Below are 16,821 nucleotides of genomic sequence, written 5' to 3'. Positions count from 1 at the left end.
TTTATTCAGGATTTTTACATCTATGCTCATGACAAGGATTGCCTGTAGTTTTACTCTTTTGTAATGTCTTTGCCAGATGTTTATGTCATGGTTTGATTAGTCTCATAAAATGAATCGAGACGTGCCGTCTTTTTTGTTCTCTAGAAGGATCTGTGTGGGATTGATATTATTTCTTTGTTAAGGGTTTGCTTAAGATTGGTGTATTTGTTCTTTAAACATTTGAATATTTTCTTTCAGTACTTTGACAATATTCCAGAGTCTTTTGGCTTTCAGTATTTTCATTAAGAAATCTAAAGTCCATCTTATTGCTCCTCCTTTGATGCCGATCTGTCTTTTTTTTTTTTTTTCCCACCGCCGATCTGTCTTTTTCCCCTCTGTCTGCTTTTAAGATTTTCATTTTGTCTTTGGTGCACAGCGATTTACTATAATATGCCTAGGAATAGTTTTCTTTTTATTTATCTCATGTGGGGCTCATTTAAGAACTTGGATCTGTGCTTGATGTCTTTCTTCAGTTTTGAAAATTCTTGGCTGTTACTTCTTTGGCCCAATTCTCTCTCTTCTCTCCTGTGACTCTGATTACATACCTGTTAATCCTTCTTTTTTTTTTTTTTTTTTTTTTTTGCTGTACGCGGGCCTCTCACCGTTGTGGCCCCTCCCGTCGCGGAGCGCAGGCTCAGCGGCCATGGCTCACGGGCCCAGCCGTTCTGCGTCATGTGGGATCCTCCTGGACCGGGACACGAACCCGCGTCCCCTGCATCGGCAGGCAGACTCTCAACCACTGTGCCACCAGGGAAGCCCTGTTAATCCTTCTTGTTACATCCCTGTGTATCTCTAATGCTCTCATCTTTCTTTTCTATCCTTTTGTCTCTCTGAGTTTCAAACTAGATATTTTCTTCTGCCCTATCATTTAGTTCACTAATTTTCTTTTCAAGCTGTGTTTAAGCTGCTGTTAAACCCACCTATTGAATTCTTAATTGTAGTTATTTTATTTTTAAGTTCCAGAATTTCTATGTGTTCTTTTTGTTTTGTTTCTAATTCTCAGAGAAACTTTTCAATTTCATCTTTCAACTCTTTGACCATATTAAGTATCTTTTTTTTTAATTCTGCATCTGATAACACCTTTATTTTTAGCCCTTCTGAGTTTGTTTCTATTGCCTGTTTTTTAACTTGGAATCCATTCACATTGTCTTATATCTTCATATACCTGGTTAGTTTTGATTGCACGCCAGACATCAAAGATGAAAATTTACAGAAATAACTGGAGGCCTTGGAGGATGTTCTCTTCCTTTAGGGAGAATTACTCTTTCCTCTGCCAGGCCCCTGGAGCACCTGCTGTCTGTTGTCACTGTAAGCCAGTTCCAGAGACTGAGAGAGCTCTGCCTCCGTGAGGACCAGTCTGCCTTTTGTTCATCTTTACTCATAGGGTGTAGCACTCTGGGGATGGGACTCCAATTTTTGTTTCTCTGGTTTCACAAGCTGTCCAGAGTGATGCTCAGCTTTTCAGCCTCTTAACTAATTCTTCCAAAAGTGGCAGGCATTCTTAGAGGAAGAGCAGCCCCAAATGCCAGGCTCACCTCTCTGGATTTCTCTCTTCTCCTAAGTCTTGGCTCCGTTCTTCACTGCCTGCTAATTCTCCATAACCTCAAGCAGAACTTTTAAAATATTTTTCCAGCTTTTCTCGTTCTCAGCAGGAGGATTAGTCCAAATTACCTAGTTTAACATTACGTCAGTGGTTTTTAAATGTGGTGCTTTTATTCACATGGTGTTTGTTGTGGATTAAATTGTGTCCCGCCAAAAGATATGTTGCAGTCCTAACCCCCCGTTCCTCAGAATGTGACCTTATTTGGAAATAGGGTCATTGCAAATGTAACTAGTTAAGGTGAGGTCACACTGGAGTAGAGTGGGCCCTTAATGCAGTGTGACTTGTGTCCTTATAAGAAAAGGAGAAGAAACCCAGAGACGGAGACACACAGGAAGAAAATGGCCGTGTGATGGATAGAAGCAGAGACTGGGGTGATGCGTCTACAAGCGAAGGAGCGCCAGGGCTTGCCAGCAAACCCCAGAAGCTAGAAGAGGCAGAGGGTCCCCTGCAGGTTTCAGAGGGCACATGTCCCCGCCAGCACCTTGAATTCAGACTCCTAGCCTCCAAACCTGTGAGACAATACATTTCTTTTGTGTTAAGCCACCCAGCCAGTAGTACTTTCATATGACAGCCCTAAAAAATTCATATAGTGTCTTATAGTGTACAGAGTACTTTCCCGTTAAACTACTTTGTTCTGCACAACTATTCTGACAGGAAGGCGGGAGGACAGGTGATGTTAAATGAGGTCAGAGTTAGAGAAACTGAGGCCCAGAGAGGCGGCATCCACATTCTGGGTACCACAAGTCACAGGCGAAGTCTGGATGTACCTGGGCATCCTGCTTCTTTCTATCCCACTGAGATACCATAATTCTTCTCCAACCTCATTACATCTTTCTAGGGTCCTGGGTATGGCGAGGTTCCCAGTGACCCTGTGCCAACGCCCACTGCCTTGTGTGAAAAGGACAGAACATTTATTTGACTGGGTAGCACACACATTCATTTGTCTGTTCATTCATTTGTTCAGCAGGCACTTACCAAGTTATCACCTGGTCCTATTTCTTTTATATATATATATATATATATATATATATATATATATATATAAATTTTATTTATTTATTTATTTTTGGCTGCGTTGGGTCTTTGTTGTTGTGCATGGGCTTTCTCTAATTGCAGGGAGCAGGGCCTACTCTTTGTTGCGGTGCATGGGCTTCTCACTACGGTGGCTTCTCTTGTTGCGGAGCACGGGCTCTAGGCGCATGGGCTTCAGTAGTTGTGGCACATGGGCTCAGTAGTTGTGGCACACAGGCTTAGTTGCTCTGAGGCATGTGGGATCTTCCCAGACCGGGGCTTGAACCCTTATCCCCTGCATTGGCAGGCGGATTCTTAACCACTGCGCCATCGGGGAAGCCCACCTGGTCCTATTTCTGGGTGAGGGCAGGGGCACAGTACAGGGAAGGACAAATTCGAGAGGGACAGAACGAGTGCTCAGTCTCTGTCGCGAGGAGCTCACAACCCAACAGCAGAGAAGTTTCACCCTTAAACTGTTGTAGCTTTTTAGGTAGAACTTAGCAGAGTATGAATAATCTTACTCATGTAAAGTGAGTTTTCCACTCTGCTTTATATACAAATGAAATGTCAGAAAGCATTTGTGTAGCCTGTTTAATATTGAGGGCGCATCTTTTGCTTTAAAGTGTTAGACACTCTCATTGTAATTATTTAGAAAATTATCTGCTGATAAATTGTCCTAAATTATATCCCAATATAGCTGAATAAATTTAGACCTTATTAGGTTGATGTCATCCAGTTGAAAATGTAGCCCAACAGCAAACGCCAGACCACAGTGTACTAGATATAGTATTACTATTAAATGTTTCTGTTTGGTACACAGTGTAACTCCGTCATCAAATTTTTATTTAGAACTTTGAAAGGAGGGTAGAGGAAGCATCAGGCAGTTCCTGTCCTCAGCCAGAGACAAACTGTAAGCGATGAAACCTTCATTCTTTCATTCGTTGTTCAACCTTAGTTTGAGTGTCCAGGCAGTGGGGATATGGTGTTGAATAAGACATGAAAAAGCCAAGTATAAAACTGAGTGCTGTTGTGTTTGACAGCAGAAATTTGAGAAAAGAGCTGGATGAGCCAAGAGCCCAAAGGCATAGTAGGAGTTAGAGCAGAGGAGTGTGGGTTGGAGACTTCAGGGAAGAATTGCAGAAAGTTTCTTGGAACTGGGCCTTTTTAGTGAGAAGGAGGAGCGGCTAGAGGAAGGCCTGGGAGGCGTCCCAAGTGAGGGGAGATGGGAGCAGATGCAAAGGCAGGGCCAGGGGAGCACCGGAAGCTCCAGAAGGGACATATGCTCAGTAAACTCACTTACATGCACACTTGCTTCATTGAATAAGAGAACAGTCCCCAGGGCCTGGAGATCTGGTACAGCCTCTCTCTCCGCTAACCAACTCTGACTTTGTGCAGGTCGCTCCATTCCCCTGTGCCCTAATTAGGGAACTCAAAAGTCCACCAGGCATGAGGATGTTCCTCAAAGTCTAATTTGTCAGAGCCCCTTCCATCCCTGCCCACCCCGCCCCCGCCGCTTGCCTCATCAGGCCAAGGCCTTTGCCAGCTTTGGAAGGCCCTGTCTGCTCAGGCTGCCTGGGTCCTTGTGGCCCCACGCCCTGTGCTTGGTCTTCTCTTAGCTCCCTGCCCCTGCTCCCAGGTTGGCTCACTATCTTCAGGGACACATGTGGAATATTCCAAGCCTTCTGGCCTTTAACGTATATTTCTTGGAGCCCTCCAGCATATAAATGTGGTCCACCTCCCCCTAGGAATGTCATCTGGGCTCACATTTCTAGAAGACTCTACCTTCATTGTCCTTCCAGTCACATTCTGTTTTCATATCAATGAAACATATCAAGTTCCCCCATCACACGTTCTCTTGATTTAATATGATCACAGCCCAGCTAGGCCAAAACTTAAATTGCCTTATGGTGACACTAAGGGATTGTGTTCTGTAATTGTGGTCCAGTTGTTTTCCGTTTGTCTTTTTGCATCTCATAGATAGAATCTTAAATAAAGGACAGTGCCTGGAGCTTAGAAACAATTTGATTCATTCCCCCAACAAACATTAAGGGCTATATGTGATCTGGGCCCTCTGCTGTTAGCTGGTCAGAATCATGAAGAAAACGCTGTTCCCTGCCCCCAAGGAGCTCCCAATCTAGAAGGGGAAATGGCCCTAAAGAATGATGAGAGTGGTCACAAAGCACCGAGCTGATCTCCCTGTGCCATGCGGCTGCTTCCCACTAGCTATCTATTTTACGTTTGGTAGTGTATATATATATATATATACACGGGGTGGGATAGGGAGGGTGGGAGGGAGGGAGACGCAAGAGGGAAGAGATATGGGAACATATGTATATGTATAACTGACTCACTTTGTTATAAAGCAGAAACTAACACACCATTGTAAAGCAATTATACTCCAATAAAGATGTTAAAAAAAAAAAAGAATAATGAGAGTGGAACAGTAAAGGACATCATGGAAGTAGCAAGAACACCTTTTATTGTAATAGGATTTGTGTCAATGGAAGTGTTTATTATTTAAAAGATTATGTGTAGGGCTTCCCTGGTGGCGCAGTGGTTGAGAGTCTGCCTGCCGATACAGGGGACGTGGGTTTGTGCCCCGGTCCGGGAAGATCCCACATGCCGCGGAGCGGCTGAGCCCATGAGCTGTGGCCACTGAGCCTGCACGTCCAGAGCCTGTGCTCCACAACGGGAGAGGCCACAACAGTGAGAGGCCCGCGTACTGCAAAAAAAAAAAAAAAAAGAGTCCTGTACCACAATGTTTATTGCAGCTCTATTTACAATAGCCAGGACATGGAAGCAGCCTAAGTGTCCACCAACAGATGAATGGATAAAGAAGACGTGGCACATATATACAATGGAATATTACTCAGCCATAAAAAGAAACGAAATTGAGTTATTTGTAGTGAGGTGGATGGACCTAGAGTCTGTCATACAGAGTGAAGTAAGTCAGAAAGAGAAAAATACCGTATGCTAACACATATATATGGAATCTAAAAAAAAAAAAAAAGGTTCTGAAGAACGTAGAGGCAGGACAGGAATAAAGACACAGATGTAGAGAATGGACTTGAGGACACAGGGAGGGGGAAGGGTGAGCTGGGACGAAGTGAGAGAGTGGCATGGACATATATACACTACCCAATGTAAAATAGATAGCTAGTGGGAAGCAGCCGCATAGCACAGGGAGATCAGCTTGTGCTTTGTGACCACCCAGAGGGATGGGATAGGGAGGGTGGGAGGGAGATGCAAGAGGGAGGAGATATGGGGACATATGTATATGTATAGCTGATTCACTTTGTTATAAAGCAGAAACTAACACACCATTGTAAACGCAATTATACTCCAATAAAGATGTTAAAAAAAAAGTCTACGGGTTCCCTTTGCCGTAGATGGTAACGTTCATGGGTCCAGGGATGGGTATGTGGCTCTCTTTGGGGAGGAGCATTATTCAGCCCTCCCTAGGGCAGAGGGATTTAGCTAAAGCGTGAGGAACAATTTCTGGATCAAAGACGGGAATTCATGATCTCTGCTTGAGGTCTTTGAAGAGGTGCCACAGGACCCTGTCTTGGGGGCTGGACCGGCCTGGCTGCCAGAGCTGAACTCCCCAGACCTTCCTTCCAGCAGACGGAATGCACCAGGTCTTGGTGAGGCTGAGTGCCGTGGGGGCAGCTCTCTCCAGAGGTGACTTGTCTGGTGCTGGAAGCCAGGACGTGAGCTGCTGGAGCTGCGCAAGGAGGAAGCAGCCTTCCCCCCTTTTAATTGGCAGCTTGGGCTGTTCTGTAGCTTTGGTCCCCCTCAGAGCAGCTGTGTTTCCCAGGCTGTGGAGCATCTGCCCTGAGGGGTAACATCAGAGGTGGGGGCCGGAGAGGCCCTGGCAGGAGGTGTGGGCGTCCCTGGCCCTTCCTCGCTTGGTCCCTGGGTGGTGAAGGGCCAGGCACTGGTGGCATTCTCGGTTTAGAAACATCCTCCTCAAGAGTGAGATTTTCAAAATAGTGACCTTTTGTGGGGGAAGAACAGCATCTGGTTTAAGATCCCACATCCTCTTCAACCCCAGTATTGCAGGGCTTTCAGTAACGCCAGGGTCTCTACTGTGGGTGTGTTGCCCTTACTGTGTGGAATGGAGCAGATGTTTGGGTTTGATTAGCTTGCTTGGGTTGAAGAGGACCTAGTCAAGCACTGGTTCTGGTCTCTTCCCGACCCTCCTGCCCTCTGCACTTCCTCAGCCGTGTGGGCCTGGGTCCAGCCTATCCCGAGCCCTCTCTTCTCCCCATGGGTTTGAATCAGTGCCCCTTGGACCTCTGTGAGCCCAGGAGCCAGAGCCCTCCCACTGGGAGGAAGAAAAAGAGGGATTTGAGAGAGGAGGGCTGAGAACCATCCTCCCTACCATTGCCTGGTACAGTTGTCCCAGTACTTCCTTATCTGTTGTGCCATCTTCTCAAAGCATCTTCTGGATGTGGCCTGCCCAGGACCACCTTTTTTTCCAGATAACAGGGTTTAATTTCTGATTGGCTAAATGACTTGCCCAAGAGAAAGGCTCTGAAGACTGGCTGCTGTCCGGGATTATTTCCACGGCTCCCATGCAAGGGGTGGCACCTCGCCTATGCTGGGCTGAGTGTCACAGCGGGGGGGCCCCTTCGGACTGTCTCCTCCACAGTCAGGACAGAGGGTGTGAGAGACCAGAGCCTGCTTTGCAGACGTGTTTGACCTGTGTCATGCTCAATACCCCCAAGTTCAGAGATACTGCTGTAGGTAGTTAGATGTGTACCTTTCTCCTCCCACTGGTTTGTGAGTTTCCCAAGGACAGAAACATTTTCTTATTTGACTATTTTTAATCTCGCAGTGTCTAATCAATACGTGACACATAGTTGGTGTGAGAAAGCCATTGCAACCGTCACCACCACCATCACCACCACACACAGATACACATGCACAGAGTATGTGTGTATTTTGTGCTGAGGTAGACTTATTATGACTTTCTGAGGCCTCACTCTATGGTAAGGGGATGTACCCGTGTAAGCAAATGGTCATTACAAATTCGGGTCATCGCAGGACATCTGTTTCTTCCCTCTCTGCCCTCTTGTCATGGGCCTTGCCTCCACGGCGTTCAGATGTGCTGAGGAGTTTTTCCCAGGTTGTGGAATATGTAGACCTCTGCCTGGGGGAGCAGAGGTAGCCGGCAACCCATGGAGAAGGGCCTGAGGGCAGCCACATCTAGCAGCCCCTAGAAGTTACTCTCTGAGTTTGATTCTTTTTTTTTTTTTAATAAATTTATTTTATTTATTTTTAGCTGCATTGGGTCTTCGTTGCTGCACGCGGGTTTTCTCTAGTTGCAGCGAGCAGGGGCTACTCTTTGTTGCGGTGCACGGGCCTCTCATTGAGGTGGCTTCTCTTGTTGCGGAGCGTGGGCTGTAGGTGCGTGGGCTTCAGTAGTTGTGGCACGCCAGCTTAGTTTTTCCGCGGCATGTGGGATCTTCCTGGACCAGGGCTCGAACCTGTGTACCCTGCATTGGCAGGCGGATTCTTAACCACTGCACCACCAGGGAAGCCCTCTGAGTTTGATTCTTAAATGCCATCCTCAAACTGAAGGCCCGCACTGCTGTGCAGCATGAAGGCCAGGGTCTGTCCCCAAGGTGAGCCCAAGTGGTCTGGGAAGCAGCACCCTGAGGCCCCAGCGGTGCAATTATACCACACCGGTGACCAGTCAGCGGTGACCAGTCAGATTCCCAAGGTGAAAATGGATCTCAGGGCAAGAATTGGGCTGGAGCTCAAATGGCTCCAGCCCTTGGGGCGATTCTCCCTCCTCCATCCAGAGTGGGAGGATCAGGGTATTACTTTATTAAAGGAGCTAGCAGGCTTCCTTAAATTCGGTGCCGGGTAAATCTTTACTAAATACATTGCTCCTACTTCTCCTTGCAAATGTGGCCATGTTGAGTTATGGGTTAAATCAGCCCTTTTGGGCTAGCATGAGCACCTTATCTCTTTAGTATTTATGGGAAATAGCTTGCCAGCTTCCAAACAGTGATTGGCGAGTGAGGCTTGTGACCAGGACCTGCTCACCAGCTGGGGCCTTGCCACCTCCTGGCCTGAAGCACTGAAGTGTGTGTGTGTTTCTGTGTCAGGGCCATCTTCAAGGCTGGAGCCCAGCCCAGGCTCAGAGCCCACTGGCCTGGCAGGACTATTCCAGCATGTGGGTGTTTGACAAGCCAGGGCAATGTGACCCTCGTGGACAGCAAGGGGTGAGTTCACTGGGCATCCTTGGCTTCCCTGTGTGACCTTATCTCATCTAACATTGCAACAACCCAGCGTGAGCCAGGTCGGGCCACCGAGGGGGTGCATTTCAGAAAAGATGACGCTGACAGAGTGGGTGAGGAGAGACCTGTCATCATCAGACTGTTACGGAGGTCCCAGGGAGGGGGGTGATAGCGTGGGCCAGGATGACGACTCACCAGATGAAAGATGAAAGAGCCTGCGCCTGGTAGCTGACTGACTGCAGGGGTTGCAGGAGGCAAAGCTGAGCTGGGTGTCCACCTCTCTGGTGCTCTTGTAGTGACATCGAAGCAGTCAGTTGGAGGAAGGAGCCCTGAGCTCTTCTTTTGGGGAACCCTGAAGTTGATGTGCAGACTCCCGGGGAGACTGCCAGCCCAACGGATAGTTCAAGTGTGTTCTTAAAATACCCAGTCTTGGCAGAGTGGAACTCTGTGTAGGAAGAATCACATGGTACTTCTTATTTCATGTGCAGTCCCCAAAATGTGGTGTTTATTTTGAAGTGTGTGGTTTATGCATTTTTATCTAGAGAGGTTTCTTGGGATCATTTGTTGCTATTTTTCCATTTGTAAAGGTTTTATACCCTAGAAAATTCCTGGTTAAGGAACAAATAACTAAAAATACTTCTTACAAAGTCACGCTCTTATGGGAATTCAAATTATAAAGGTAAAAACTCTAGGCTGTCAGCATCGACATTAGAATGTGCATATTTCCATCCAAATTATTAAACTGTTGGCCGGTGGATACTAACAAGCCTTCTAAGTATTCCTTCATTTTCTCAATTTTTTTTTTTTAATGAAACAACACTTACAAACCAATTCAAACTCCAAACAGTATTAAACCACTCATCTAAGGCTGTCAGAAAACTATGATAGTAGGAAGGAGACAACACAAACGTGATTTGATGGGATTTTCAAAATTAACTTGAAAACATCTGTCCATATCTGTGAGAAATGAAGACAGTTTTAATCAGGTGTTGCAAGCATAAACTCTTTCCTTTCACTCTTCTCTTGTTAAAACAAACCGAAACAGGGAAGAGTTTCTGTGTTTGAAAATGGGGAACGAGAACAAGCCTCTTGCTGTGTAATCCAGGGTGAGATTTCCTTTGTCTTACAATCCTTGAGGTGAGAATTCCGAGTTCATTTTGATTCATACTAAAGCTGTTTCCCTTATTTGGCCTAAAGAGAGAGAAGGAGCATCGTGTGTCCTGTTTATATGATGAAAATAAATTTCGCCAGTTACTCTCTTGTCCCTTTTGGTTGCTGTCCCATGATTGGAAGGCTTGTTTATGCATGTGAAAAAGGAATTCAAAAGGGTTATGAAGTCCAGAGCTGATATTTGAGAGGCTGAAAAACAGTGAGGAAAGACCCAATGCCAGCAGCTTTTCCTTGTTCTCGGAGACCCCTGGTACCGTGATTGCCGGCTTTTCCAACAAGGCTTTCGCGAGGGCACCTTGAGCAGCTTAGCCTGGTGGGCAGCATGTCAAATGTCCCGAGGCTCTCGCTGATCTTCCTGCCTCCACAACTGCAAAATAACGACAAAAGTAAATACTTGGGGCCAGGTTTACTTTGCTCAGACAAGTTCCAGTCTGGTTTCTAAAATTAGGAATTCTGTGGGACGCACGTGGTTTGGGCACCCTGCCAGAGGACTTGGTCTCAGGGATGTACAGTGCCCTTGTTTGTTGTTGCGTGCTTGGAAATGTGCATCTAAACCCTGTCTCATGTCTGTCCGTCTGTGCAGACCCACTGCCCGTGGCGGGAAGGCTTCTACCCAGCTCATGTGAGTAGGCACATCCCACCCCCACCAGCATGACCCCGCTTACATGAAGCTCTGACCCCGCTGTCTGTCCTCCATACACCGCCAGCCAAGCTTCCCAAGAGGTCAGCTCTCATCTTGTCTCTGTCCCTCCTCAGAGCATTCTCTCAACCCACCCCCACTGCCTTCAGGGTAAGGCCCTCCCCACTCTGGTCTCACCTCTGCCCCCAGCCAAACTGGCCTCCTTGTTGCCCCTCAGACACCCCGGCTGCTTGTTGCTTTTGTAACTTTCTAGTTCTCCCATATAAACGTCCCTCCACCTGCCCTCTGTCCATCCTTCCGGGCTCAGCTGTAGTCCCACCTCCCCAGAGAGACTGCCCTGCCCAAGGGAAGCCTTGGCCAACCACTGTGAACGTTTGCCGGCATCATCCAGCGTTGTTTCTTTCCCTCAACGCCCAGTGCAAAGGAGGCACTCGAGAAACATTCCTGTTTAGCCTTGGTTTTTAGTGTCCCCTCCTGGAACCAGTCCTTGCCCTGTAAAAGGCTGCCCTCCCAGCGCTGGCTCCTGGGCTTGTCTTTCTCCTCCACCCGGACTCGTGGAGCTCCCTCTAGAATGAAGCAAGGGCTGCTGTCACCCTAAGCCTCTAGGTGGGGCCATGGTGGTGGGGAGCGGGGGGCGGCCTGCATTCCAGGGTCTTCTTTCTTGGGTCGAATGGGAATAAGCAGGGCCGGCTTCATGGGCATGCAGCCTGCATCCCAGAGAGGACCCACACTTGGTTTACTGCTCTGCTGTTACTGTCTTAATTTTCTTACTTTTTAAACAAGGGGCCCTGCATTTGCATTTTGCACTGGGTCCTGCAAAGTAGGTATCTGGTCCTGGGAACAGGGCAGGTATTAACAGACAGGTCGGGGTGGAGACATGTCAGTCCAGGAGGAATGCTGGCTGAGGTCTGTGTGGAGGCCAGTGGAGGATGGGAGGAGACAGGAGGAGAAACATCAGCTCTTTCCTTGCAGGGGTGGCAGTTCTCCAAAGGCAGGAGTGTTCCTCAGGGGTAGTGACTCCACAGGACCTGACTTTGGCCCTAAATAGCCTTATTGAGGTCCTGTCGTAAGCCTGCCGTTTTTATAGTGCTGTTCCAACAACTTTCCCATGTCAATCAGAGGAAAAGCCAAGTCCTTCCAGTGGCCTGCAGGCCCCCTGACCTAGCCCTTCATCACTGACCTTCTCCCCTACCACTGTCCCCTCGGTTATTCTGTTGCAGCCACACCGGCCCCCTGGCTGTTCTTGAACATGTCAAGGATGCCCCTACGTCAGTCAGGGCGTTTGCACCTGCTGTGCTCTGAGCCCAGAAGGCTCACCCTCACCTTCTTCAGGCCTTTGCTCAACCACTTAATCAGTATAGTCTTCCCCAAATATCCTATTTAAAATAACACACACACACAGAGCACTCTTTAACCTTTTTCCTGCTTTACTTTGACCTACAATATATATCACCATCTGACCTACTCTATGTTTTACATGTTTTTATTGTCTGTTTCTTCCCCCCCGGAACATAAGCTCAACGAGGACAGGGATTTTTTTTTTTTCAATTTTATTTATTTATTTATTTATATTTTTGGCTGTGTTGGGTCTTCGTTTCTGTGCAAGGGCTTTCTCTAGTTGCGGCGAGCGGGGGCCACTCTTCATTGCGGTGCGTGGGTCTCTCACTGTCGTGGCCTCTCTTGTTGCAGAGCACAGGCTCCAGACACACAGGCTCAGTAGTTGTGGCGCACGGGCCCAGCTGCTCCGTGGCATGTGGAATCTTCCCAGACCAGGGCTCGAACCCGTGTCCCCTTCATTGGCAGGCAGATTCTCAACCACTGCGCCACCAGGGAAGCCCGAGGGTAGGGATTTTTGTAAGCTTTGTTCACTGCTCTATTCCTAGAACACTACCTGACACATAGCAGACACTAAATAAACATGTGCTGGATGAATTCCCTGCCCTTTGGGGGCTGAGAGTCCTTCTACTTGAGCCCAGAAGGAGGATCAGCAGTAGCTGGGGAGAGGTCCATGAGGCCACGGGAAGTCACAGAGAGACGGCAGGCTGGCAGACAAAAGGAAATTAAAAGGTACCACACAAATAAGTGGAGATAAAACTAGAAAAGCCTAAACGAGCGGAGCAGCAGGAGATAGGAAGAGACCCTCATTGAAGCCACACCAGCGAACTGAGAGAAACAGCTGTGGTGGGTAAGGTCATAGGTTTCCAGCCCACACAAGAAACACTATTATTTTTTTCATTCCTGACCCACCGTGGATCCCATATCCATCTATCAGATAAACTATTAGGGAATTAATTTCTGTTCTCATTTGTTAATAGAGACATAGATGGATCCCTCCAACATTGTAAATAAGAAACAGCCACTGACTGTCACGAGCCACGTGGGTCTGCGTCCTCCCAGCAGCAGCAGAACTGAGTCCGTGCAGCCGTGTTGCTGCCTGGGCTCCCAGAGACCCTCACTCATAATTTACATCCCAGGGCCCTCACTTAGGAACCACCCACTTCAGTGCCCTCTGAGAGCCCTCCAACTCAGAATCAGGTCGTCCCGGGAGATCTCTCAGTGCCGTCCCTGGGCAGGTGAAGGTCCAGGCGCCTCAGTGGGACCGATGTAGGAATGTCAGTCCCTGTCATCAGGTACACTGGTCTGACTGATAAGTGTGGGAGGGACCTCTGATCAAGGTAACCCTCTTGGCAGAATAACCAGACACCCAGGTCTTGCCTCATAGAGAACAGAGACTCTGGGGACAAATGACGTCTATACAGAGTTGATCATTAGCAAAACTGAGGAGGGAATCGAAGACTGAATGACTGGCAGACTTGAGCTTTTTTGTTTTTAGGTTTTGGCCTCAGGAAATGTCTGTGCTGTGAGGAGGATTAGTGAGGACTCCTGAAGCATTATTTGAGGTGATTATCTCTTTTTGCAGTTGTGAACCAGTATTTGGTGTGACTGGGTAGAGACCAAATGTAGAAATGGTTACATTTTAATCGTAGAACCAACCTAGAGGTAGAACATACTGGGTGAACTGGCTTGCTGCTTTAGGAATTCTTCTGGAAGGAGTTTGACCCAATAATAGCAGTTTTTAGTGGAATTTTATCAGTGAACTGTGGCCCTAGTCCAAAAGAAGAAGCAAATGCATTCATTACCTAGAAGATACTTGCATTGTTAGGCGACGGTGGTGATGAGCCAGGAGTGAAGGAGCCCCACCACAGCACTCGGATCACCCACAGCCCAGAGGGAGCGAGAGAGATGGCCCGTCGTGTGCCAGTTGTAATAACGATGGGCAGAAAGGTATAGGCTTTGCAGTCTGACAACCTGAGTACAAATTCCGCTTCTACTACTTGGTACGTAACTGTGCACTCTTGGGCCAAGTCTAGGTGCCTCGCTTCTAGGCCTCCAAAATGAGGATGGTGATACCTACGTGAGGAGGAGATTGTGTCAGGTCGAGCATGTGAGGCACTCGCCCAGTACAGGAGGCATTCCTTCCATCAGCGGGAGCTGTGGCTTCCTCCCGAAACCACTCTTTTTTTTTTTTTTTTTTAATGTTGTTAAAAAAAAACCCACATAGCATGAAATCTACCCCTTAATGAATTTTTAAGGGTACAGTACAGTATTGTTAACTGTATGATCATTGCTGTGCATCAGATCTCTAGAACTTTTTTGTCTTACATGATGTTCTCAAGGTACATCCATGTGTAGCACATGACAGTATTTCCTTCTTCTTTAATGGAATGGTATTCCATTACACACACACACACACACACACACACACACACACACACACACACACACCCTATAGTTTCTTTATCCATTCATCCATTAAAGGACGTTTGAGTTACTTCTAGTCTATTGTGAATAATGCTGCAGTGAACATAGGAGTGCAAATATCTCTTTGAGATCCTGTTTTCAATTCATTTGGATGAATACCCAGAAGTGGGATTGCTGTATCATATGCTAGTGGGATTTTTAATATTAAGTGTATGGGATTTTTAATTTTTTGAGGAACCTCCATATTGTTTTCCACAGCAGCTACCCCATTTTACATTCCCATCAACAGTGCACAAGTGTTCCAATTTCTCCACATCCTCGCCAACACTTGTTATTTTGTTTCTTGGGTATTTTTGGAGCATTCTTAAAATTTTTTTTTATTTATTTTGGGCTGCATTTGGTCTTTGTTGCTGCGCTTGCGCTTTCTCTAGTTGCAGCAAGCGGGGCTATTCTTTGTTGCGGTGCGCGGGCTTCTCATTGCCGTGGCTTCTCTTGTTGTGGAGCATGGGCTCTAGGCGCTCGGGCTTCAGTAGTGGTGGTGCGTGGGCTCAGGAGTTGTGACTCACGGATTTAGTTGCTCCACGGCATGTGGGGTCTTCCAGGACAAGGGCTCAAACGCATGTCCCCTGCATTGGCAGGTGGATTCTTAACCACTGCGCCACCAGGGAAGCCCTGTTTTGTTTTGTTTTGTTTTGTTTTGATGATAGTCATCCTTACAGGTGTGAGGTGATACCTCATTGTAGTTTTAATTTGCATTTCCCTGATGATTAGTGTTATTGAACATCTGTTCATATACTTGCTGGCCATTGTGTGTCTTCTTTAAGAGAAACGTCAATTCAAGTCCATTGGCAATTTAAAAAATCTGATTACCTGGGGTTTTTTGCTGTTGAGTTGAAGGAGTCCCTTATATATTTTGGATATTAACCTCTTACCAAATATATGGTTTGCAGATATTTTCTCCCCTTCTGTAGGTTGCCTTTTCACTCTGTTGATTGTTTCCTTTGCTGTGCAGAAGCTTTTGAGTTTAATGTTGTCTGTTTTTGCTTTCGTTGCCTGTGCTTTGGGTATCATATCCAAAAAGTCATTGCCAAGAGCGATGTTATGAAGCTTTCCCCTGTGTTTTATTCTAGGAGTTTTATAATTTTAGCCCTTAACATTTAAGTCTTTAATCCATTTTGAGTTGATTTTTGTCTATGGTGTAATATAACGGTCCAATTGTATTGTTTTGCATGTGGATATCTAGTTTTAAGAAACACCATTTGTTGAAGAGACTATACTTCCCCATTGTGTAGTCTTGGCTCCCATTTTGAAGATCATTTGACTGTGTATGCTTGGGTTTATTTCTGGGCTGTCTATTTTTTTCAGTTGGTCTATATATCTGTCTTTATGCCAGTACCATACTTTTGTAGATCTCTAATATGTTCTGAAGTCGGGAAATATGAGGCCTCCAGCTTTGTTCTTCTTTCTCAAGGTTGTTTTAGCTATTTGGGGTCCTCTGTGATTCCATATGAATTCTACGATTGTTTTTTCTATTTCTGCAAAAAAAAAAAAAGCCTCTGGGATTTTGATAGGGATTATATTGACTCTGTAGATTGCTTTGGGTGGTGTGGACATTTTAACAATATTGTCTTCTAATCCATGAAGACAGGCTGTCTTACCATTTTTTTCCTGTCTCCTTTAATTAATTTCACCAATGTTTTGTAGTTTTCAGTGTAGAAGTTTTTATCTCCTTAGTTAAGTTTATTCCTAAGTATTTTATTCTTTTGGATGCTATTGTCAATCCAGTGGTTTTCTTTATTTCCGTTTTGGATTGTTCATTATAAGTGTATAGAAATGCAACTGATTTTTATACATTGATTTTGTGTCCAGCAATTTTGCTGAATTCGTTTATTAGTTCTAATAGTTTTTTGGTGGAATCTTTAGGGTTTTCTACATATAAAATCATATCATCTGTGAACTGAGATAATTGTGCTTCTTCTTTCTGATTTGGATGCCTTTTATCTCTTTTGCTTGCCTGATTGCTGTAGCTAGGACTTCCAGTACTATGTTGAATAGAAGTGGTAAGAGTAGGCATCCTTGCCTTATTCCTGATCTTAGAGGAAGAGCTTTCTGTTTTTTACTTTTAGTGGGATTAACTGTGGGCTTTTCTTATATAGCCTTTATTATGTTGATGATTTTTTCTTTTAATCCTAGTTTTAAAATTATTTTTATCATGAGGCAGTGTTGAACTTTGTCAAATGCTTTTTCTGCTTCTGTTGATGATCATGTGATCTTTATCTTTCACTCTGTTAATGTGGTGTATCACATTGATTGATTTTTGTGTGTTGAACCATCCTTGCATCCCA

The 16,821-nt window shown here is 46.0% G+C and overlaps 1 protein-coding gene across 7 annotated transcripts in view; it reads left to right on the top strand.

The window, feature by feature from the left end:
- The window catches only part of CTDSPL (CTD small phosphatase like), a 125,121-nt gene that overhangs the window by 58,596 nt on the left and 49,704 nt on the right, over nt 1-16,821 (top strand). For 3 of the 7 annotated variants that reach the window (XM_049715931.1, XM_049715930.1, XM_049715929.1), the window contains exon 1: nt 10,564-10,696. The exons of the other annotated variants lie outside the window; for them this stretch is intronic. In XM_049715931.1, coding sequence (XP_049571888.1) covers nt 10,579-10,696 — 118 coding nt within the window. In that variant the 5' untranslated portion in view covers nt 10,564-10,578. Of the gene's footprint in view, nt 1-10,563; nt 10,697-16,821 lie in introns of those variants that run through there. 7 annotated transcript variants of the gene reach the window in all.

The sequence above is a fragment of the Orcinus orca genome, chromosome 10 (assembly GCF_937001465.1).
Source record: "Orcinus orca chromosome 10, mOrcOrc1.1, whole genome shotgun sequence".
NCBI lineage: Eukaryota > Metazoa > Chordata > Mammalia > Artiodactyla > Delphinidae > Orcinus > Orcinus orca.
Note: the sequence above shows the minus strand (reverse complement) of the source record. Positions and strands in the feature narration are given on the sequence as shown.